The following is a 26,898-nucleotide window of genomic DNA, read 5'->3' as shown; positions in this document are numbered from 1 at the left end:
TTTGTCAAATCTCACGCTGTTACCTGCATCCTATACAGTTTTATACTACAACCTGAATTGGGCTTACCCTCAACTCGCTTTACAAAGGCTGGAGTAGGGTGAATATGACTAGTGTCGCAGAAGCCTCAACCATCCGCTAAATCATCAGGCTTCCTCTCAGCTGTGACTCTTAATTGTTTATGAGTGCCATATGTAGCAGACACTGCACTGATCTTAAGTGCCTTCTGACGTTTGGCCATATTGAATTTCACCTGAATCCCCTCCTGATATAATAAATCCTAGACTACTCTTGATGACTGTTCCCACTTACATAACACCAGGAGTACCTGTTTGATATTCTACTTGAAAAATTAGGTTGAAATAGGACATATTTGTGCCCATAATAGACCTTAACATATATGGGATAGGCTTAGTTTCTGTTTAGCTCACAGGAACAGGATTCAAGCATATACCACTTATTGTTTACTGATAATTCTTATACTGTATGCCTGAACTGCTCTTTCACCAGCTATCTGTTTTATGTACCCTCAATAGCCTGTTACATGTTCCCCTAAGCAAAGATATCCTAGTTGTCTCCTATATAATCAATATTGCAAAGCAAATTACCTTACCGCTATGTTACTAAGTTCCATACTGGAGCTATATGTATAGTATTTAATACCATCTCACTGAGTGTTTTGTGTCACTCCTTAGCACCTGCTGCTAGTTTGACAGTGATAATATTACAGTGATTTCTGAATGTAACAGTGAGGTAATTACCAGGGTATGGACCTATTCTCATATTATATATGTATAGTATTTAATACCATCTCACTGAGTGTTTTGTGTCGCTCCTGCTGCTAGTTTACAGTGATAATATTACAGTGATTTCTGAATGTAACAGTGAGGTAATTACCAGGGTATATACCTATTCTCATATTATATATGTATAGTATTTAATACCATCTCACTGAGTGTTTTGTGTCGCTCCTGCTGCTAGTTTACAGTGATAATATTACAGTGATTTCTGAATGTAACAGTGAGGTAATTACCAGGGTATATACCTATTCTCATATTATATATGTATAGTATTTAATACCATCTCACTGAGTGTTTTGTGTCGCTCCTGCTGCTAGTTTACAGTGATAATATTACAGTGATTTCTGAATGTAACAGTGAGGTAATTACCAGGGTATATACCTATTCTCATATTATATATGTATAGTATTTAATACCATCTCACTGAGTGTTTTGTGTCGCTCCTGCTGCTAGTTTACAGTGATAATATTACAGTGATTTCTGAATGTAACAGTGAGTTAATTACCAGGGTATATACCTATTCTCATATTATATATGTATAGTATTTAATACCATCTCACTGAGTGTTTTGTGTCGCTCCTGCTGCTAGTTTACAGTGATAATATTACAGTGATTTCTGAATGTAACAGTGAGTTAATTACCAGGGTATATACCTATTCTCATATTATATATGTATAGTATTTAATACCATCTCACTGAGTGTTTTGTGTCGCTCCTGCTGCTAGTTTACAGTGATAATATTACAGTGATTTCTGAATGTAACAGTGAGTTAATTACCAGGGTATATACCTATTCTCATATTATATATGTATAGTATTTAATACCATCTCACTGTTTTGTGTCACTCCTGCTGCTAGTTTACAGTGATAATATTACAGTGATTTCTGAATGTAACAGTGAGTTAATTACCAGGGTATATACCTATTCTCATATTATATATGTATAGTATTTAATACCATCTCACTGAGTGTTTTGTGTCACTCCTGCTGCTAGTTTACAGTGATAATATTACAGTGATTTCTGAATGTAACAGTGAGGTAATTACCAGGGTATGGACCTATTCTCATATTATATATGTATAGTATTTAATACCATCTCACTGAGTGTTTTGTGTCGCTCCTGCTGCTAGTTTACAGTGATAATATTACAGTGATTTCTGAATGTAACAGTGAGGTAATTACCAGGGTATATACCTATTCTCATATTATATATGTATAGTATTTAATACCATCTCACTGAGTGTTTTGTGTCGCTCCTGCTGCTAGTTTACAGTGATAATATTACAGTGATTTCTGAATGTAACAGTGAGGTAATTACCAGGGTATGGACCTATTCTCATATTATATATGTATAGTATTTAATACCATCTCACTGAGTGTTTTGTGTCACTCCTGCTGCTAGTTTACAGTGATAATATTACAGTGATTTCTGAATGTAACAGTGAGGTAATTACCAGGGTATGGACCTATTCTCATATTATATATGTATAGTATTTAATACCATCTCACTGTTTTTGTGTCACTCCTGCTGCTAGTTTACAGTGATAATATTACAGTGATTTCTGAATGTAACAGTGAGGTAATTACCAGGGTATGGACCTATTCTCATATTATATATGTATAGTATTTAATACCATCTCACTGTTTTGTGTCACTCCTGCTGCTAGTTTACAGTGATAATATTACAGTGATTTCTGAATGTAACAGTGAGTTAATTACCAGGGTATATACCTATTCTCATATTATATATGTATAGTATTTAATACCATCTCACTGAGTGTTTTGTGTCACTCCTGCTGCTAGTTTACAGTGATAATATTACAGTGATTTCTGAATGTAACAGTGAGGTAATTACCATGGTATGGACCTATTCTCATATTATATATGTATAGTATTTAATACCATCTCACTGTTTTTGTGTCACTCCTGCTGCTAGTTTACAGTGATAATATTACAGTGATTTCTGAATGTAACAGTGAGTTAATTACCAGGGTATATACCTATTCTCATATTATATATGTATAGTATTTAATACCATCTCACTGAGTGTTTTGTGTCACTCCTGCTGCTAGTTTACAGTGATAATATTACAGTGATTTCTGAATGTAACAGTGAGGTAATTACCAGGGTATGGACCTATTCTCATATTATATATGTATAGTATTTAATACCATCTCACTGAGTGTTTTGTGTCACTCCTGCTGCTAGTTTACAGTGATAATATTACAGTGATTTCTGAATGTAACAGTGAGTTAATTACCAGGGTATATACCTATTCTCATATTATATATGTATAGTATTTAATACCATCTCACTGTGTTTTGTGTCACTCCTGCTGCTAGTTTACAGTGATAATATTACAGTGATTTCTGAATGTAACAGTGAGGTAATTACCAGGGTATGGACCTATTCTCATATTATATATGTATAGTATTTAATACCATCTCACTGAGTGTTTTGTGTCACTCCTGCTGCTAGTTTACAGTGATAATATTACAGTGATTTCTGAATGTAACAGTGAGGTAATTACCAGGGTATGGACCTATTCTCATATTATATATGTATAGTATTTAATACCATCTCACTGAGTGTTTTGTGTCACTCCTGCTGCTAGTTTACAGTGATAATATTACAGTGATTTCTGAATGTAACAGTGAGGTAATTACCAGGGTATATACCTATTCTCATATTATATATGTATAGTATTTAATACCATCTCACTGAGTGTTTTGTGTCACTCCTGCTGCTAGTTTACAGTGATAATATTACAGTGATTTCTGAATGTAACAGTGAGGTAATTACCAGGGTATGGACCTATTCTCATATTATATATGTATAGTATTTAATACCATCTCACTGAGTTTTGTGTCACTCCTGCTGCTAGTTTACAGTGATAATATTACAGTGATTTCTGAATGTAACAGTGAGGTAATTACCAGGGTATATACCTATTCTCATATTATATATGTATAGTATTTAATACCATCTCACTGAGTGTTTTGTGTCACTCCTGCTGCTAGTTTACAGTGATAATATTACAGTGATTTCTGAATGTAACAGTGAGGTAATTACCAGGGTATGGACCTATTCTCATATTATATATGTATAGTATTTAATACCATCTCACTGTTTTGTGTCACTCCTGCTGCTAGTTTACAGTGATAATATTACAGTGATTTCTGAATGTAACAGTGAGGTAATTACCAGGGTATATACCTATTCTCATATTATATATGTATAGTATTTAATACCATCTCACTGAGTGTTTTGTGTCACTCCTGCTGCTAGTTTACAGTGATAATATTACAGTGATTTCTGAATGTAACAGTGAGTTAATTACCAGGGTATATACCTATTCTCATATTATATATGTATAGTATTTAATACCATCTCACTGAGTGTTTTGTGTCACTCCTGCTGCTAGTTTACAGTGATAATATTACAGTGATTTCTGAATGTAACAGTGAGGTAATTACCAGGGTATGGACCTATTCTCATATTATATATGTATAGTATTTAATACCATCTCACTGTGTTTTGTGTCACTCCTGCTGCTAGTTTACAGTGATAATATTACAGTGATTTCTGAATGTAACAGTGAGGTAATTACCAGGGTATGGACCTATTCTCATATTATATATGTATAGTATTTAATACCATCTCACTGAGTGTTTTGTGTCGCTCCTGCTGCTAGTTTACAGTGATAATATTACAGTGATTTCTGAATGTAACAGTGAGGTAATTACCAGGGTATATACCTATTCTCATATTATATATGTATAGTATTTAATACCATCTCACTGAGTGTTTTGTGTCACTCCTGCTGCTAGTTTACAGTGATAATATTACAGTGATTTCTGAATGTAACAGTGAGTTAATTACCAGGGTATATACCTATTCTCATATTATATATGTATAGTATTTAATACCATCTCACTGAGTGTTTTGTGTCGCTCCTGCTGCTAGTTTACAGTGATAATATTACAGTGATTTCTGAATGTAACAGTGAGGTAATTACCAGGGTATGGACCTATTCTCATATTATATATGTATAGTATTTAATACCATCTCACTGAGTGTTTTGTGTCGCTCCTGCTGCTAGTTTACAGTGATAATATTACAGTGATTTCTGAATGTAACAGTGAGGTAATTACCAGGGTATAGGACCTATTCTCATATTATATATGTATAGTATTTAATACCATCTCACTGAGTGTTTTGTGTCGCTCCTGCTGCTAGTTTACAGTGATAATATTACAGTGATTTCTGAATGTAACAGTGAGGTAATTACCAGGGTATAGGACCTATTCTCATATTATATATGTATAGTATTTAATACCATCTCACTGTGTTTTGTGTCACTCCTGCTGCTAGTTTACAGTGATAATATTACAGTGATTTCTGAATGTAACAGTGAGGTAATTACCAGGGTATGGACCTATTCTCATATTATATATGTATAGTATTTAATACCATCTCACTGTTTTGTGTCACTCCTGCTGCTAGTTTACAGTGATAATATTACAGTGATTTCTGAATGTAACAGTGAGGTAATTACCAGGGTATATACCTATTCTCATATTATATATGTATAGTATTTAATACCATCTCACTGAGTGTTTTGTGTCACTCCTGCTGCTAGTTTACAGTGATAATATTACAGTGATTTCTGAATGTAACAGTGAGGTAATTACCAGGGTATAGGACCTATTCTCATATTATATATGTATAGTATTTAATACCATCTCACTGAGTTTTGTGTCACTCCTGCTGCTAGTTTACAGTGATAATATTACAGTGATTTCTGAATGTAACAGTGAGGTAATTACCAGGGTATAGACCTATTCTCATATTATATATGTATAGTATTTAATACCATCTCACTGAGTGTTTTGTGTCGCTCCTGCTGCTAGTTTACAGTGATAATATTACAGTGATTTCTGAATGTAACAGTGAGTTAATTACCAGGGTATATACCTATTCTCATATTATATATGTATAGTATTTAATACCATCTCACTGAGTGTTTTGTGTCGCTCCTGCTGCTAGTTTACAGTGATAATATTACAGTGATTTCTGAATGTAACAGTGAGGTAATTACCAGGGTATATACCTATTCTCATATTATATATGTATAGTATTTAATACCATCTCACTGTTTTGTGTCACTCCTGCTGCTAGTTTACAGTGATAATATTACAGTGATTTCTGAATGTAACAGTGAGGTAATTACCAGGGTATGGACCTATTCTCATATTATATATGTATAGTATTTAATACCATCTCACTGAGTGTTTTGTGTCACTCCTGCTGCTAGTTTACAGTGATAATATTACAGTGATTTCTGAATGTAACAGTGAGGTAATTACCAGGGTATGACCTATTCTCATATTATATATGTATAGTATTTAATACCATCTCACTGAGTGTTTTGTGTCACTCCTGCTGCTAGTTTACAGTGATAATATTACAGTGATTTCTGAATGTAACAGTGAGGTAATTACCAGGGTATGGACCTATTCTCATATTATATATGTATAGTATTTAATACCATCTCACTGGTTTTGTGTCACTCCTGCTGCTAGTTTACAGTGATAATATTACAGTGATTTCTGAATGTAACAGTGAGGTAATTACCAGGGTATGGACCTATTCTCATATTATATATGTATAGTATTTAATACCATCTCACTGGTGTTTGTGTCACTCCTGCTGCTAGTTTACAGTGATAATATTACAGTGATTTCTGAATGTAACAGTGAGTTAATTACCAGGGTATATACCTATTCTCATATTATATATGTATAGTATTTAATACCATCTCACTGAGTGTTTTGTGTCACTCCTGCTGCTAGTTTACAGTGATAATATTACAGTGATTTCTGAATGTAACAGTGAGGTAATTACCAGGGTATGGACCTATTCTCATATTATATATGTATAGTATTTAATACCATCTCACTGTTTTGTGTCACTCCTGCTGCTAGTTTACAGTGATAATATTACAGTGATTTCTGAATGTAACAGTGAGGTAATTACCAGGGTATAGGACCTATTCTCATATTATATATGTATAGTATTTAATACCATCTCACTGAGTGTTTTGTGTCACTCCTGCTGCTAGTTTACAGTGATAATATTACAGTGATTTCTGAATGTAACAGTGAGTTAATTACCAGGGTATATACCTATTCTCATATTATATATGTATAGTATTTAATACCATCTCACTGAGTGTTTTGTGTCACTCCTGCTGCTAGTTTACAGTGATAATATTACAGTGATTTCTGAATGTAACAGTGAGGTAATTACCAGGGTATGGACCTATTCTCATATTATATATGTATAGTATTTAATACCATCTCACTGAGTGTTTTGTGTCGCTCCTGCTGCTAGTTTACAGTGATAATATTACAGTGATTTCTGAATGTAACAGTGAGGTAATTACCAGGGTATATACCTATTCTCATATTATATATGTATAGTATTTAATACCATCTCACTGAGTGTTTTGTGTCGCTCCTGCTGCTAGTTTACAGTGATAATATTACAGTGATTTCTGAATGTAACAGTGAGGTAATTACCAGGGTATATACCTATTCTCATATTATATATGTATAGTATTTAATACCATCTCACTGTTTTGTGTCGCTCCTGCTGCTAGTTTACAGTGATAATATTACAGTGATTTCTGAATGTAACAGTGAGGTAATTACCAGGGTATGGACCTATTCTCATATTATATATGTATAGTATTTAATACCATCTCACTGTTTTGTGTCACTCCTGCTGCTAGTTTACAGTGATAATATTACAGTGATTTCTGAATGTAACAGTGAGGTAATTACCAGGGTATGGACCTATTCTCATATTATATATGTATAGTATTTAATACCATCTCACTGAGTGTTTTGTGTCACTCCTGCTGCTAGTTTACAGTGATAATATTACAGTGATTTCTGAATGTAACAGTGAGGTAATTACCAGGGTATATACCTATTCTCATATTATATATGTATAGTATTTAATACCATCTCACTGAGTGTTTTGTGTCGCTCCTGCTGCTAGTTTACAGTGATAATATTACAGTGATTTCTGAATGTAACAGTGAGGTAATTACCAGGGTATATACCTATTCTCATATTATATATGTATAGTATTTAATACCATCTCACTGAGTGTTTTGTGTCACTCCTGCTGCTAGTTTACAGTGATAATATTACAGTGATTTCTGAATGTAACAGTGAGTTAATTACCAGGGTATATACCTATTCTCATATTATATATGTATAGTATTTAATACCATCTCACTGTTTTGTGTCACTCCTGCTGCTAGTTTACAGTGATAATATTACAGTGATTTCTGAATGTAACAGTGAGGTAATTACCAGGGTATGGACCTATTCTCATATTATATATGTATAGTATTTAATACCATCTCACTGAGTGTTTTGTGTCACTCCTGCTGCTAGTTTACAGTGATAATATTACAGTGATTTCTGAATGTAACAGTGAGGTAATTACCAGGGTATGGACCTATTCTCATATTATATATGTATAGTATTTAATACCATCTCACTGAGTGTTTTGTGTCACTCCTGCTGCTAGTTTACAGTGATAATATTACAGTGATTTCTGAATGTAACAGTGAGTTAATTACCAGGGTATGGACCTATTCTCATATTATATATGTATAGTATTTAATACCATCTCACTGTTTTGTGTCACTCCTGCTGCTAGTTTACAGTGATAATATTACAGTGATTTCTGAATGTAACAGTGAGGTAATTACCAGGGTATGGACCTATTCTCATATTATATATGTATAGTATTTAATACCATCTCACTGTTTTGTGTCACTCCTGCTGCTAGTTTACAGTGATAATATTACAGTGATTTCTGAATGTAACAGTGAGGTAATTACCAGGGTATATACCTATTCTCATATTATATATGTATAGTATTTAATACCATCTCACTGAGTGTTTTGTGTCACTCCTGCTGCTAGTTTACAGTGATAATATTACAGTGATTTCTGAATGTAACAGTGAGGTAATTACCAGGGTATGGACCTATTCTCATATTATATATGTATAGTATTTAATACCATCTCACTGTTTTGTGTCACTCCTGCTGCTAGTTTACAGTGATAATATTACAGTGATTTCTGAATGTAACAGTGAGTTAATTACCAGGGTATATACCTATTCTCATATTATATATGTATAGTATTTAATACCATCTCACTGAGTGTTTTGTGTCGCTCCTGCTGCTAGTTTACAGTGATAATATTACAGTGATTTCTGAATGTAACAGTGAGGTAATTACCAGGGTATATACCTATTCTCATATTATATATGTATAGTATTTAATACCATCTCACTGTTTTGTGTCGCTCCTGCTGCTAGTTTACAGTGATAATATTACAGTGATTTCTGAATGTAACAGTGAGGTAATTACCAGGGTATGGACCTATTCTCATATTATATATGTATAGTATTTAATACCATCTCACTGTTTTGTGTCGCTCCTGCTGCTAGTTTACAGTGATAATATTACAGTGATTTCTGAATGTAACAGTGAGGTAATTACCAGGGTATGGACCTATTCTCATATTATATATGTATAGTATTTAATACCATCTCACTGAGTGTTTTGTGTCACTCCTGCTGCTAGTTTACAGTGATAATATTACAGTGATTTCTGAATGTAACAGTGAGGTAATTACCAGGGTATATACCTATTCTCATATTATATATGTATAGTATTTAATACCATCTCACTGAGTGTTTTGTGTCGCTCCTGCTGCTAGTTTGACAGTGATAATATTACAGTGATTTCTGAATGTAACAGTGAGGTAATTACCAGGGTATATACCTATTCTCATATTATATATGTATAGTATTTAATACCATCTCACTGAGTGTTTTGTGTCGCTCCTGCTGCTAGTTTACAGTGATAATATTACAGTGATTTCTGAATGTAACAGTGAGGTAATTACCAGGGTATGGACCTATTCTCATATTATATATGTATAGTATTTAATACCATCTCACTGAGTGTTTTGTGTCGCTCCTGCTGCTAGTTTACAGTGATAATATTACAGTGATTTCTGAATGTAACAGTGAGGTAATTACCAGGGTATATACCTATTCTCATATTATATATGTATAGTATTTAATACCATCTCACTGAGTGTTTTGTGTCGCTCCTGCTGCTAGTTTACAGTGATAATATTACAGTGATTTCTGAATGTAACAGTGAGGTAATTACCAGGGTATGGACCTATTCTCATATTATATATGTATAGTATTTAATACCATCTCACTGTTTTGTGTCGCTCCTGCTGCTAGTTTACAGTGATAATATTACAGTGATTTCTGAATGTAACAGTGAGGTAATTACCAGGGTATGGACCTATTCTCATATTATATATGTATAGTATTTAATACCATCTCACTGAGTGTTTTGTGTCACTCCTGCTGCTAGTTTACAGTGATAATATTACAGTGATTTCTGAATGTAACAGTGAGGTAATTACCAGGGTATATACCTATTCTCATATTATATATGTATAGTATTTAATACCATCTCACTGAGTGTTTTGTGTCGCTCCTGCTGCTAGTTTACAGTGATAATATTACAGTGATTTCTGAATGTAACAGTGAGTTAATTACCAGGGTATATACCTATTCTCATATTATATATGTATAGTATTTAATACCATCTCACTGTTTTGTGTCGCTCCTGCTGCTAGTTTACAGTGATAATATTACAGTGATTTCTGAATGTAACAGTGAGGTAATTACCAGGGTATATACCTATTCTCATATTATATATGTATAGTATTTAATACCATCTCACTGAGTGTTTTGTGTCGCTCCTGCTGCTAGTTTACAGTGATAATATTACAGTGATTTCTGAATGTAACAGTGAGTTAATTACCAGGGTATGGACCTATTCTCATATTATATATGTATAGTATTTAATACCATCTCACTGTTTTGTGTCGCTCCTGCTGCTAGTTTACAGTGATAATATTACAGTGATTTCTGAATGTAACAGTGAGGTAATTACCAGGGTATGGACCTATTCTCATATTATATATGTATAGTATTTAATACCATCTCACTGTTTTGTGTCACTCCTGCTGCTAGTTTACAGTGATAATATTACAGTGATTTCTGAATGTAACAGTGAGTTAATTACCAGGGTATATACCTATTCTCATATTATATATGTATAGTATTTAATACCATCTCACTGTTTTGTGTCGCTCCTGCTGCTAGTTTACAGTGATAATATTACAGTGATTTCTGAATGTAACAGTGAGTTAATTACCAGGGTATATACCTATTCTCATATTATATATGTATAGTATTTAATACCATCTCACTGAGTGTTTTGTGTCACTCCTGCTGCTAGTTTACAGTGATAATATTACAGTGATTTCTGAATGTAACAGTGAGTTAATTACCAGGGTATGGACCTATTCTCATATTATACCTTAAGTTGTAATTGCATATGCTTTTAGGTTTGTCTTAACTAACCCTTTAGTTCATGAGATACTGTTATAAATATATCTTATGGGAAGCATAAAACACCTAGTTAATATTAGTAATTCACACCCATCCTTTGTTTTACATATTAAGCAGCTATTTTGTCAGTGGTACATTCTTGACTATGTGTTTGAGATCTTTTACTACACAAACCAAGTTATAATATTGAACTTTAAACTCATGACAGGCTAAGAGTGATAACTATTTTGTTTGTAAATATTCCTATAATTTTAGATTATTTGCCCCCCATATTATCTTTGATATTATTCTATCAGCAAATGACTGCGTTATAACCCATATTTACATGCTGTTTATTACTCCCAATGTATTTTTACTTTTTATCTATTCTAAATATTCCCGGGCTTCTTCTCTATGGAGCCGCTAGCTCCCATGACATTTCTTTGCAAACTGTATCTCCCCTCATCCTCTCCCGCTCTTTATCTGCGAGTGGGTCATATCCACTATCCCCTAACCGTCCCTGTCCAGTGGTGACAATATCCCTGAGGGGAGATACTACATAAATGCTCCAATAATGATACATGGGTCTCATCTTAACTAGGCTAGAGATATTCCTACCCTTTCTTGATACCCATTACAAATTACATTTAACCCTCGTATAGCGCAGTCTTACACGCCACACGTTATACAACGATAAATAAGTGTCCCTGTTCATTAACATTCTTATGGTCTTCCGCCTCCCCACTGTAGTTGACCATAGCTATTTATATTGCTATTATTATTTCCATCAAATAATTTAAGTATGCTATAATATTGTTATATAGAAAAATCATTTGTATAAGCAGTGCTTACCCGCTGATAATTCCCTAATTTCCCCCTTGTTTTTTATGAAGCTCTTGATATTATGACCGTGACTTTAACAATACGAAGCATTCAAGTACAAATTAGTTCCGAATAAAATGGGTCTATATGGTAGCTACAGTGCCTTCTTAGCATTATGGCCTGGAATAATAGCTACCCACATTATCATATAAAAACACAAAATGAGGTTTTCAGATATATTTTGGCATTCATTATATATATTTTATTTTTTGCCTGTTATATTGTTATTGCGACAATTGTTGCTATGTTTTGAAATATGTATATGCCATAGTTTTTTTTTTTTGTTGTCATTATGAAAAACCCTCAATAAAAAATGATTCAAAAAAAAAAAAAAAAAGAAGAGAAGTAGCCATAGCCTTCTGTCCCTTACGTTTTCCTGAGAAAACCACAAAGAAAAGACTGACGTCTGCAGGAGAAAACTTTAAAGCACGGACCACGTCCAGATTGTACAGAGACGTTCCTTCTGAGAAGAAGGATTAGGACACAAGAAAGGAATAACAATCTCCTGATTAATTTTCCGATCAGAAGTAACCGTAGGAAGAAATCCTAATGTAGTACATAAAACTACCTTATCTGAATGGAAAATAAGGTAAGAAGACTCATACTGCAATGCCGAGAGCTCTGACACTCTACAAGCAGAGGAAATAGCAACAAGAAATAAAACTTTCCAAGATAACAAATTAATATCTAAGGAATGAATAGGCTCAAACAGAGCCCCTTGAAGAAGTTTAAGAACTAAATTCAGACTCCATGGAGGGGTAACTGGTTTGAACACATGCCTGATCCTGACCAAGGCCTGACAAAATGATTGTACATCCGGAACATCCGCCAGATTTTACCCTTTAGGGAACTAGCCCATAAGCCTTTCTCCAAACCTTCTTGGAGAAAAGACAAAATCCTAGGAATCCTAACTAGGATACCTCATACCCAGTAACTAGAGTTGATATAGTAGCTTGTTATTTGTTGTAGTTAATGTTGCAATAAAGTTACTGCATTAATATATATGTACAATACTCCTATAGGAGATACCTATTATATGGGGTTATTATAGAGTGCTCACTCTAGTAAGTCAAATACACTCTGATTAAAATGTATTTGACTTACTAGAGTGAGCACTCTATAATTAACCTAGATACAGATGACCCATCTAATGTAGACAAAATATGTCATCATGATATACTGAGAACATTTATGTGCTAAAACACACTACCTAGACTATATTACCAAACGAAGTCTGAATAATACTTTGATATCAAATACATTTAAAGTGGGCACTACCTGACCTAAGCAGACTTACATCAATTGTTTGAAACCAAATGTTATAATCAGTATAAATAGATTCACAAGTTGCTACATGTAATCTGAATATCCTGAAAACCTCAATACCCAATATCAAAGTACAACATAAATGTGATGTCATATACACAAATAAAGTGATATTACACATTTTTCAAACATTTCTTGTTTTGTGTTTACTGAGTGCAACTAGCATTACACCCAACTCCAATAATAATAAAGGATTGGGATTAAGCCTATCAACACTAAGACACTAATACTATTTTGCGTCTGATAGTGGAACACTAATCCTTTATATCATTTATTAATTTCTTTAATAGTGGTCCTACGTATAGCTTCCCGCCTACATAATTTCCTTCTAAGTACTTTAGACATATCAAAGGCTTACGGAGGATTAAGGAATAGGCCTCCAATTCTTTGGTTGTTTTTAATTTGAGTGTTTATTTTAAATATACATAATAAAAGTTATATTTTAATATTCCTAATCTCTCCACTATGTGTCCAGGCTCAGAGTGCTATATGTGCAGTCTTCAGTGAGGTCTCTTCCTCTCTATTTTGTCTTGATTCTGACTAAAGCCTGACTAAACGCTTGAACGTCTGGAACATCTGCCAGACGCTTGTGTAAAAGAATAGACAATGCAGAAATCTGTCCTTTTAAGGAACTAGCTGATAATCCCTTCTCCAAACCTTCTTGGAGAAAGGACAATATTCTAGGAATCCTAATCTTACTCCATGAGTAACCCTTGGATTCACATCAATAAAAATATTTGTGCCAAATCTTATGATAGATCTTCCTGGTGACAGGCTTTCTAGCTTGAATCAGGGTATCAATGACCGACTCAGAGAAACCACGCTTTGAAAGAATCAGGCGTTCAATGTCCAAGCAGTCAGACGCAGAGAAATTAGATTTGGATGCGTGAATGGACTTTGGATTAGAAGGTCCTGCCTCATTGGCAGAGTCCACGGTGGAAACGATGACATGTCCACTAGGTCTGCATACCAAGTCCTGTGTGGCCACGCAGGTGCTATCAGAATCACTGAAGCTCTCTCCTGCATGATTCTGGCAACCAGACGTGGGAGGAGAGGAAACGGTGGAAATACATAGGCCAGATTGAAGGACCAGGGCACTGCTAGAGCATCTATCAGTACCGCCTGGGGTACTGGTGTGCCCCATAGCTGAGTCAGCTGAGCAAATACCTCCGGATGGAGTTCCCACTCCCCCGGATGAAAAGTCTGATGACTTAGGAAATCCGCCTCCCAGTTCTCTACCCCTGGGATATGGATTGCTGAGAGATGGCAAGAGTGATCCTCCGCCCATCGAATTATTTTGGTTATCTCCATCATCGCTAGAGAACTCTGTGTTCCTCCTTGATGATTGAGATAAGCTACAGTTGTGATGTTGTCCGACTGAAATCTGATCAATTTGGCGGCAGCTAGCTGAGGCCACGCCTAAAGCGCATTGAATATCGCTCTCAGTTCTAGAATGTTTATCAGGAGGAGAGTTTCTTCCCGAGACCATAAGCCCTGTGCTTTCAGGAAGTTCCAGACTGCACCCCAGCCTAGCAGGCTGGCATCTGTCGTTACAATGAGCCACTCTGGCCTGCGGAAACACATTCCCTGAGACAGGTGGTCCTGAGACAACCACCAGAGGAGTGAGTCTCTGGTCTTCTGGTCCAGATGCAGTTGAGGAGATAAATCTGCATAATCTCCATTCCACTGTTTGAGCATGCATAGTTGCAGTGGTCTGAGGTGTAGACGGGCAAAAGGAACTATGTCCATTGCTGCTACCATGAGGCCGATTACCTCCATACACTGAGCCACTGATGGTCGAGGAATGGAATGAAGAGCTCGGCAAGTGGTTAAGAGTTTTGATTTTCTGACCTCCGTCAGAAATATTTTCATTTCTACCGAGTCTATCAGAGTCCCTAGGAAGGAAACTCAGTCTGTCTAGAAAAAAATTAGACTGAACATACCTAAAAGCAGTTTAGCCTGCAAACTGTTCCCCCAACTGAAGTTTTCCTGTACTCTTCAGTCCTTGTGAGAACAGCAGTGGATTTTAGTTACAAAGTGCTAAAATTATCATCCTCCCTGCAGAAATCTTCATCTCTTTTCTGCCAGAGAGTAAATAGTACACAAATAACAAACTTTTGCTTGAGAAATAAAAAACTAACAATTTTGTCACCAGACTCACTTTACCCTTCCTAGCAGTTAAGCCGGCAAAGAGAATGACTGGGGGGGCGGAGCTAAGGGAGGAGCTATATAGACAGCTCTGCTGTGGGTGCTCTCTTTGCCACTTTAGGGAAGGAGAATATCCCACAAGTAAAGGATGAATCCGTGGACTCGATACATCTTACAAGAGAAAGAGAGATATTTTTTAATAAAATTTAACACATAAAAAACGTTACTGTCTCTTTAAATTTTAAAATGTAACTTTTTATTTTTGTGTGCAGAAGGGAACTAAAATAGTACACAATTACTGCAGAACCTATCTACGCCTCAGCTAAACCTTGCTGAGGTGTCCATCTGCCCTTCTAATACCCAAACTTTATTTCATGTCTTTGTGTACTGAAGGATTTAACATAAAACACTGCTTATAAACTGATCATAAAAAGTCCGGAACGAAGCTATAGCGTTGTCCGGTCCCACTTATATGGGAACATTAAGCATTGTGCTTAGCAGTGACTCTTTCTACAAAACTGTGTACAATTTGGTTACAAAAAGGTCCGGAAAGCAGCTGTATCGCAGTCCGGACTCACTTCTCTGTAAACACTGAATACTGTGCTAAGCAGTCCCTCCGTTTCCATAATCGGAATTGGAGAGAAGAATGCACAGCCCAAACTGGCGCCACACTAAGCTCCGCCCATTGTGGGCGTAACAACAATCAAGCTCCCGGTCGCCATATTATCTGTTTTAACAACTACGCCACCGGGAGCTAACTGAACCCTTTAACAAACCTGGGGGCAAATTTGGCTATCGCATTATAGAGTCTCGCACAAATATATGTGATCACAATATCACCTCCCACTGAGTCCTTACCCTCAGCCTGCTAATAACGTTCGGTCACTGAAATCCCCTCCTTTTATATATAGGAGTTCTTTCCCAATTAAATAAAGTGCTCCACTTCCTCAGATCTTTTTTACCGACCCAGAATAAAAAGCAGCACTTACCTTTAAAATCTGCCCAACAGCAGGACAGCTCAGCAGGATTGAGAGGTCCTCTCCCTCACATAGTCCTGTGGATAAAGATAAAGCCTGAGTCATCTTGCTTAGGCTATTAGGATCAGGGCAGCATAAATATATGGGAGGCGCAGTGAGAATTATGTCCCACAAGTTGCCATTGCCCTAAAGCCACCACTGCTCTACTGAAGAGACTGATATGGACTACAGCTACACTCTAGAACAAAGCAGCACAATGTTGCACTACTTTAAAACAAACTCTTGATTGAAGAATCTTTTCTAACACCTACTTTACCACCTCCTTGCACTTAACGTAGGCAAAGAAAATGACTGGGTTGGGAGGGAAGGGAGGTGATATTTAACAGCTTTGATGTGGTGCTCTTTGCCGCCTCCTGCAGGGCAGGAGAGGTATTCCCATTAGTAATTAAGATGATGCGTGGACTCATTGTGTCATTAAAAAGAAATCCCACAAGCAGGAATGCCTATGATTTAATATGGGCTTTGCAGGGAAGGTGTGTGGAACCATTAAAGCTCCCAAAACACATGGCTGCCCGGCAACTCTCAGAGCAAAAAAAGTACCAGAATGGCAAGAACTTCAATGGCGGTCAATGTACAACGAGACATTAGCCTACCCCCCCCCACCCCGCCGATCTGACTGGGTAGAGCTGCGGCTATACAAAACCTGCTGCAACAACCCTTCCATGAGCTACAACAAGAGCAGTATCTTATTATCTGACATATTTCTGCACCGACCACGAAGGATCTTAATCAGAATGTAACCCATCAGGATCGTTTTGATGACAAGCCCCGGATTCCATGCGGCCTGCTAGTGCTTCCATTAAGTTGGAGACAGTAGAGGATACATCGCTGCAAACTCGATCCTCCTCAGCACAAATAGCCAAACTTTGTCCTGTTTCACAGAAGATCAGGGAGGAGATGGAGCCTTACCCTCAGCGACACTTACCGATGAGAAGTGACATCAGGCGGGAAGATAGCACTCACTACCCCCGGTAGCTGGCAAATACAGAGATGAGCCATTTTTTCACCAGGCTTCATCCATCTCCCAAATGATCAGCCGACAGAAACAATAGGCTGTGGTACTTACTACTTTGTCAGCCATCTTGAACTCTGAGGTCTGTACCGCCCACTCTAACCATTTTTGTCTTCTTGGACCTTACACTTGATGCAGCCAAAGTCTCTGGGAATGGACTCTCGAGCAGTAAGCTATATGACAGAAATGGAGCACTATGTCGAACAGGTGTGGGTTAATCTGGCCATCATGGTTTAAACCCCGGACCGTGAATAACAGAATTTATGTTTACCTGATAAATTACTTTCTCCAACGGTGTGTCCGGTCCACGGCGTCATCCTTACTTGTGGGATATTCTCTTCCCCAACAGGAAATGGCAAAGAGCCCAGCAAAGCTGGTCACATGATCCCTCCTAGGCTCCGCCTACCCCAGTCATTCGACCGACGTTAAGGAGGAATATTTGCATAGGAGAAACCATATGGTACCGTGGTGACTGTAGTTAAAGAAAATAAATTATCAGACCTGATTAAAAAAACCAGGGCGGGCCGTGGACCGGACACACCGTTGGAGAAAGTAATTTATCAGGTAAACATAAATTCTGTTTTCTCCAACATAGGTGTGTCCGGTCCACGGCGTCATCCTTACTTGTGGGAACCAATACCAAAGCTTTAGGACACGGATGAAGGGAGGGAGCAAATCAGGTCACCTAAATGGAAGGCACCACGGTTTGCAAAACCTTTCTCCCAAAAATAGCCTCAGAAGAAGCAAAAGTATCAAACTTGTAAAATTTGGTAAAAGTGTGCAGTGAAGACCAAGTCGCTGCCCTACATATCTGATCAACAGAAGCCTCGTTCTTGAAGGCCCATGTGGAAGCCACAGCCCTAGTGGAATGAGCTGTGATTCTTTCGGGAGGCTGCCGTCCGGCAGTCTCGTAAGCCAATCTGATGATGCTTTTAATCCAAAAAGAGAGAGAGGTAGAAGTTGCTTTTTGACCTCTCCTTTTACCGGAATAAACAACAAACAAGGAAGATGTTTGTCTAAAATCCTTTGTAGCATCTAAATAGAATTTTAGAGCGCGAACAACATCCAAACTGTGCAACAAACGTTCCTTCTTTGAAACTGGTTTCGGACACAGAGAAGGTACGATAATCTCCTGGTTAATGTTTTTGTTAGAAACAACTTTTGGAAGAAACCCAGGTTTAGTACGTAAAACCACCTTATCTGCATGGAACACCAGATAAGGAGGAGAACACTGCAGAGCAGATAATTCTGAAACTCTTCTAGCAGAAGAAATTGCAACTAAAAACAAAACTTTCCAAGATAATAACTTAATATCAACGGAATGTAAGGGTTCAAACGGAACCCCCTGAAGAACTGAAAGAACTAAATTGAGACTCCAAGGAGGAGTCAAAGGTTTGTAAACAGGCTTAATTCTAACCAGAGCCTGAACAAAGGCTTGAACATCTGGCACAGCTGCCAGCTTTTTGTGAAGTAACACAGACAAGGCAGAAATCTGTCCCTTCAGGGAACTTGCAGATAATCCTTTTTCCAATCCTTATTGAAGGAAGGATAGAATCTTAGGAATCTTAACCTTGTCCCAAGGGAATCCTTTAGATTCACACCAACAGATATATTTTTTCCAAATTTTGTGGTAAATCTTTCTAGTTACAGGCTTTCTGGCCTGAACAAGAGTATCGATAACAGAATCTGAGAACCCTCGCTTCGATAAGATCAAGCGTTCAATCTCCAAGCAGTCAGCTGGAGTGAAACCAGGTTCGGATGTTCGAACGGACCCTGAACAAGAAGGTCTCGTCTCAAAGGTAGCTTCCAAGGTGGAGCCGATGACATATTCACCAGATCTGCATACCAAGTCCTGCGTGGCCACGCAGGAGCTATCAAGATCACCGACGCCCTCTCCTGATTGATCCTGGCTACCAGCCTGGGGATGAGAGGAAACGGCGGGAACACATAAGCTAGTTTGAAGGTCCAAGGTGCTACTAGTGCATCCACTAGAGTCGCCTTGGGATCCCTGGATCTGGACCCGTAGCAAGGAACTTTGAAGTTCTGACGAGAGGCCATCAGATCCATGTCTGGAATGCCCCACAGCTGAGTGACTTGGGCAAAGATTTCCGGATGGAGTTCCCACTCCCCCGGATGCAATGTCTGACGACTCAGAAAATCCGCTTCCCAATTTTCCACTCCTGGGATGTGGATAGCGGACAGGTGGCAGGAGTGAGACTCCGCCCATAGAATGATTTTGGTCACTTCTTCCATCGCTAGGGAACTCCTTGTTCCCCCCTGATGGTTGATGTACGCAACAGTTGTCATGTTGTCTGATTGAAACCGTATGAACTTGGCCCTCGCTAGCTGAGGCCAAGCCTTGAGAGCATTGAATATCGCTCTCAGTTCCAGAATATTTATCGGTAGAAGAGATTCTTCCCGAGACCAAAGACCCTGAGCTTTCAGGGATCCCCAGACCGCGCCCCAGCCCATCAGACTGGCGTCGGTCGTGACAATGACCCACTCTGGTCTGCGGAATGTCATCCCTTGTGACAGGTTGTCCAGGGACAGCCACCAACGGAGTGAGTCTCTGGTCCTCTGATTTACTTGTATCTTCGGAGACAAGTCTGTATAATCCCCATTCCACTGACTGAGCATGCACAGTTGTAATGGTCTTAGATGAATGCGCGCAAAAGGAACTATGTCCATTGCCGCTACCATCAACCCGATCACTTCCATGCACTGAGCTATGGAAGGAAGAGGAACGGAATGAAGTATCCGACAAGAGTCTAGAAGCTTTGTTTTTCTGGCCTCTGTCAGAAATATCCTCATTTCTAAGGAGTCTATTATTGTTCCCAAGAAGGGAACCCTTGTTGACGGAGATAGAGAACTCTTTTCCACGTTCACTTTCCATCCGTGAGATCTGAGAAAGGCCAGGACTATGTCCGTGTGAGCCTTTGCTTGAGGAAGGGACGACGCTTGAATCAGAATGTCGTCCAAGTAAGGTACTACAGCAATGCCCCTTGGTCTTAGCACAGCTAGAAGGGACCCTAGTACCTTTGTGAAAATCCTTGGAGCAGTGGCTAATCCGAAAGGAAGCGCCACAAACTGGTAATGCTTGTCCAGGAATGCGAACCTTAGGAACCGATGATGTTCCTTGTGGATAGGAATATGTAGATACGCATCCTTTAAATCCACCGTGGTCATGAATTGACCTTCCTGGATGGAAGGAAGAATAGTTCGAATGGTTTCCATCTTGAACGATGGAACCTTGAGAAACTTGTTTAAGATCTTGAGATCTAAGATTGGTCTGAACGTTCCCTCTTTTTTGGGAACTATGAACAGATTGGAGTAGAACCCCATCCCTTGTTCTCTTAATGGAACAGGATGAATCACTCCCATTTTTAACAGGTCTTCTACACAATGTAAGAATGCCTGTCTTTTTATGTGGTCTGAAGACAACTGAGACCTGTGGAACCTCCCCCTTGGGGGAAGCCCCTTGAATTCCAGAAGATAACCTTGGGAGACTATTTCTAGCGCCCAAGGATCCAGAACATCTCTTGCCCAAGCCTGAGCGAAGAGAGAGAGTCTGCCCCCCACCAGATCCGGTCCCGGATCGGGGACCAACATTTCATGCTGTCTTGGTAGCAGTGGCAGGTTTCTTGGCCTGCTTTCCCTTGTTCCAGCCTTGCATTGGTCTCCAAGCTGGCTTGGCTTGAGAAGTATTACCCTCTTGCTTAGAGGACGTAGCACTTTGGGCTGGTCCGTTTCTACGAAAGGGACGAAAATTAGGTTTATTTTTTGCCTTGAAAGGCCGATCCTGAGGAAGGGCGTGGCCCTTACCCCCAGTGATATCAGAGATAATCTCTTTCAAGTCAGGGCCAAACAGCGTTTTCCCCTTGAAAGGAATGTTAAGTAGCTTGTTCTTGGAAGACGCATCAGCCGACCAAGATTTCAACCAAAGCGCTCTGCGCGCCACAATAGCAAACCCAGAATTCTTAGCCGCTAACCTAGCCAATTGCAAAGTGGCGTCTAGGGTAAAAGAATTAGCCAATTTGAGAGCATTGATTCTGTCCATAATCTCCTCATAAGGAGGAGAATCACTATCGACCGCCTTTATCAACTCATCGAACCAGAAACATGCGGCTGTAGCGACAGGGACAACGCATGAAATTGGTTGTAGAAGGTAACCCTGCTGAACAAACATCTTTTTAAGCAAACCTTCTAATTTTTTATCCATAGGATCTTTGAAAGCACAACTATCCTCTATGGGTATAGTGGTGCGTTTGTTTAAAGTGGAAACCGCTCCCTCGACCTTGGGGACTGTCTGCCATAAGTCCTTTCTGGGGTCGACCATAGGAAACAATTTTTTAAATATGGGGGGAGGGACGAAAGGAATACCGGGCCTTTCCCATTCTTTATTAACAATGTCCGCCACCCGCTTGGGTATAGGAAAAGCTTCTGGGAGCCCCGGCACCTCTAGGAACTTGTCCATTTTACATAGTTTCTCTGGGATGACCAACTTGTCACAATCATCCAGAGTGGATAATACCTCCTTAAGCAGAATGCGGAGATGTTCCAACTTAAATTTAAATGTAATCACATCAGGTTCAGCTTGTTGAGAAATGTTCCCTGAATCAGTAATTTCTCCCTCAGACAAAACCTCCCTGGCCCCATCAGACTGGGTTAGGAGCCCTTCAGAAACATTATTATCAGCGTCGTCATGCTCTTCAGTATCTAAAACAGAGCAGTCGCGCTTACGCTGATAAGTGTTCATTTTGGCTAAAATGTTTTTGACAGAATTATCCATTACAGCCGTTAATTGTTGCATAGTAAGGAGTATTGGCGCGCTAGATGTACTAGGGGCCTCCTGAGTGGGCAAGACTCGTGTAGACGAAGGAGGGAATGATGCAGTACCATGCTTACTCCCCTCACTTGAGGAATCATCTTGGGCATCATTGTCATTGTCACATAAATCACATTTATTTAAATGAATAGGAATTCTGGCTTCCCCACATTCAGAACACAGTCTATCTGGTAGTTCAGACATGTTAAACAGGCATAAACTTGATAACAAAGTACAAAAAACGTTTTAAAATAAAACCGTTACTGTCACTTTAAATTTTAAACTGAACACACTTTATTACTGCAATTGCGAAAAAACATGAAGGAATTGTTCAAAATTCACCAAATTTTCACCACAGTGTCTTAAAGCCTTAAAAGTATTGCACACCAAATTTGGAAGCTTTAACCCTTAAAATAACGGAACCGGAGCCGTTTTGAACTTTAACCCCTTTACAGTCCCTGGTATCTGCTTTGCTGAGACCCAACCAAGCCCAAAGGGGAATACGATACCAAATGACGCCTTCAGAAAGTCTTTTCTAAGTATCAGAGCTCCTCTCACATGCGACTGCATGCCATGCCTCTCAAAAACAAGTGCGCAACACCGGCGCGAAAATGAGGCTCTGCCTATGCTTTGGGAAAGCCCCTAAAGAATAAGGTGTCTAAAACAGTGCCTGCCGATATTATTATATCAAAATACCCAAATAAAATGATTCCTCAAGGCTAAATATGTGTTAATAATGAATCGATTTAGCCCAGAAAAAGTCTACAGTCTTAATAAGCCCTTGTGAAGCCCTTATTTACGATCGTAATAAACATGGCTTACCGGATCCCATAGGGAAAATGACAGCTTCCAGCATTACATCGTCTTGTTAGAATGTGTCATACCTCAAGCAGCAAGAGACTGCTCACTGTTCCCCCAACTGAAGTTAATTGCTCTCAACAGTCCTGTGTGGAACAGCCATGGATTTTAGTGACGGTTGCTAAAATCATTTTCCTCATACAAACAGAAATCTTCATCTCTTTTCTGTTTCTGAGTAAATAGTACATACCAGCACTATTTCAAAATAACAAACTCTTGATTGAATAATAAAAACTACAGTTAAACACTAAAAAACTCTAAGCCATCTCCGTGGAGATGTTGCCTGTACAACGGCAAAGAGAATGACTGGGGTAGGCGGAGCCTAGGAGGGATCATGTGAGCAGCTTTGCTGGGCTCTTTGCCATTTCCTGTTGGGGAAGAGAATATCCCACAAGTAAGGATGACGCCGTGGACCGGACACACCTATGTTGGAGAAATAGAGCTCAAATCACGCTAATAATCCCTCAAATAATTATAAGTTAATTTCTGAACAACCTCAGTAAGCGCCATCCCTGTATCCTTCTAACTTATGATTTATATTTTTTACTATTTAAATATATAATTGTCAGGTTTTTTTTCCTTTAGTTTGCCATGTGCTGCTCGCAGCCATTTTACTCACCTCTCTTCCTGACTATGGTGCATTGTGGGGGATGCTGCTCATTTCCTGCACTTCCTTTTATGGCCAGACTGGTGTGCATCATCCGTGTGAGACAGGATGCAGTCTCAGAATTGTGATGTCATCACTTATTATTTAAAGGGCCTCTGTTCAGTATGCTTTGCATTTGCGTTGTCTCAGACCTGTTTGTGAGAGTTCCTGTGTATTACCTGGCTGTCTGACGTCCTTCCTGGTTCCTGATCCCTGGCTTGTTCCTGACTCTGCGGTTTTCCTTGTTACTGATTCCGGCTTGTCTGACTATTCGCTTTGGCTCCTGACTCGGCTCGTCTGACTACCAGCTCTAGTTTTGACTCCTGGCTTGTTATTTGACTTGTGGACTTTTTATTATTTTTGCTATTAATATAGGTGTGATTAATTTTGCACTTCTTGTCTCAGTCTGATTCCTGGCACAATGACAATAATATTCTCTATTGAGATAACTGAGATATCACATTATTACAATTTATAAGCTAAGTGTCCATGAGAGACCACTTATATCATTAGATCCCCTCCTATTAACCACTTAAGTGACCTCTAGCAATCTTAGAGGGTTAGCCATTATATTACCTAAAATGAGGTTCCATCTCCACCGGCTTATTAGCATTACACTTAATCCTGTGTGTAGTAAACCTATATTTGGTACCTTGTTGTATTGTGTAACAACTATTGATGTATCATTTATCACATGTATATCACTTGTATTGAGCAAACGTTGTTCTGATGTACCTTCTAACAACCTCAATACAAAATAAAAAAAATCATAAAAGTTTAATATTGACTATACTGTCCCTTTAAGGGTGCTACCATTACATTGCAGTCATCTGAAGGAGAGTTACACTGTAGTGAAATATATATCTCAACACCACGGTACCTAGAACTAGAGTGAGACGGGTCATAACCTCAGTAAAATGTATTTAGTGTGTCATGTCCCTTTAAGCTTTGCTCTGCTCTCCCCAAGAACAAGTGACCCTCAGAGGTGGACAAGTGACTTACGGGTTATCTATGTGAGGATGCTGCACACCGAGCGTGTAATACACCTGCTTGTGGAAGTATAATCTGTGAAGGTGTCTGGTGAGATCCTCACGACAATTTACATAGGCGAGTTTACTGACGTACTGATCCATACTGCGCATCTGTGTGAGAGAAAAGGCAGGTTACAGACTGCGCAGCTACACAACACACAGCAGGTTACAGACTGCACAGCTACACAACACACACACAGCAGGTTACAGACTGCGCAGCTACACAACACACAGCAGGTTACAGACTGCGCAGCAACACAACACAAAGCAGGTTACAGACTACGCAGCTACACGACACACAGCAGGGTACAGACTGCGCAGCAACACGACACAAAGCAGGTTACAGACTGCGCAGCAACACAACACACAGCAGGTTACAGACTGCGCAGCAACACAACACACAGCGGGTTACAGACTGCGCAGCTACACAACACACAGCAGGTTACAGACTGCACAGCTACACAACACACACACAGCAGGTTACAGACTGCGCAGCAACACAACACACAGCAGGTTACAGACTGCGCAGCAACACAACACACAGCAGGTTACAGACTGCGCAGCTACACAACACACAGCAGGTTACAGACTGCGCAGCAACACAACACACAGCAGGTTACAGACTGCGCAGCAACACAACACACAGCAGGTTACAGACTGTACAGCTACATAACACACAGCAGGTTACAGACTGTACAGCTACATAACACACAGCAGGTTACAGACTGTACAGCTACATAACACACACACACAGCAGGTTACAGACTGCACAGCTACATAACACACACACACAGCAGGTTACAGACTGCGCAGCTACAAAACACACAGCAGGTTACAGACTGCGCAGCAACACAACACACAGCAGGTTACAGACTGCGCAGCAACACAACACACAGCAGGTTACAGACTGCGCAGCAACACAACACACAGCAGGTTACAGACTGCGCAGCTACACAACACACAGCAGGTTACAGACTGCGCAGCTACACAACACACAGCAGGTTACAGACTGCACAGCTACATAACACACACACAGAAGGTTACAGACTGTACAGCTACATAACACACACACACAGCAGGTTACAGACTGTACAGCTACATAACACACACACACAGCAGGTTACAGACTGTACAGCTACATAACACACACAGCAGGTTACAGACTGCACAGCTACATAACACACACACAGCAGGTTACAGACTGCACAGCTACATAACACACACAGCAGGTTACAGACTGTACAGCTACATAACACACACACACAGCAGGTTACAGACTGCACAGCTACATAACACACACACAGCAGGTTACAGACTGTACAGTTACATAACACACACACAGCAGGTTACAGACTGTACAGCTACATAACACACACACAGCAGGTTACAGACTGTACAGCTACATAACACACACACACAGCAGGTTACAGACTGTACAGCTACATAACACACACACACAGCAGGTTACAGACTGTACAGCTACATAACACACACACAGCAGGTTACAGACTGTACAGCTACATAACACACACACAGCAGGTTACAGACTGTACAGCTACATAACACACACACAGCAGGTTACAGACTGCACAGCTACATAACACACACACAGCAGGTTACAGACTGCACAGCTACATAACACACACACAGCAGGTTACAGACTGCACAGCTACATAACACACACAGCAGGTTACAGACTGTACAGTTACATAACACACACACAGCAGGTTACAGACTGTACAGCTACATAACACACACACACAGCAGGTTACAGACTGCACAGCTACATAACACACACACACAGCAGGTTACAGACTGC

The 26,898-nt window shown here is 39.0% G+C and overlaps 1 protein-coding gene across 1 annotated transcript in view; it reads right to left on the bottom strand.

Annotated features, from left to right (window-relative positions):
* Positions 1-25,190, bottom strand: part of ABCD4 (ATP binding cassette subfamily D member 4) — a 559,835-nt gene extending 534,645 nt beyond the window's left edge. The window contains exon 1 of the mRNA XM_053696972.1: positions 25,051-25,190. Within this exon, the coding sequence (XP_053552947.1) occupies positions 25,051-25,190 (140 nt within the window). The remainder of the gene's footprint in view (positions 1-25,050) is intronic.
* Positions 25,191-26,898: the final 1,708 nt, after the last annotated feature.

The sequence above is a fragment of the Bombina bombina genome, chromosome 1 (genome assembly GCF_027579735.1).
Source record: "Bombina bombina isolate aBomBom1 chromosome 1, aBomBom1.pri, whole genome shotgun sequence".
NCBI classification, from domain to species: Eukaryota; Metazoa; Chordata; class Amphibia; order Anura; family Bombinatoridae; genus Bombina; species Bombina bombina.
The sequence above is the reverse complement of the archived record's forward strand: the minus strand, read 5'-3'. Positions and strand labels throughout refer to the sequence as shown.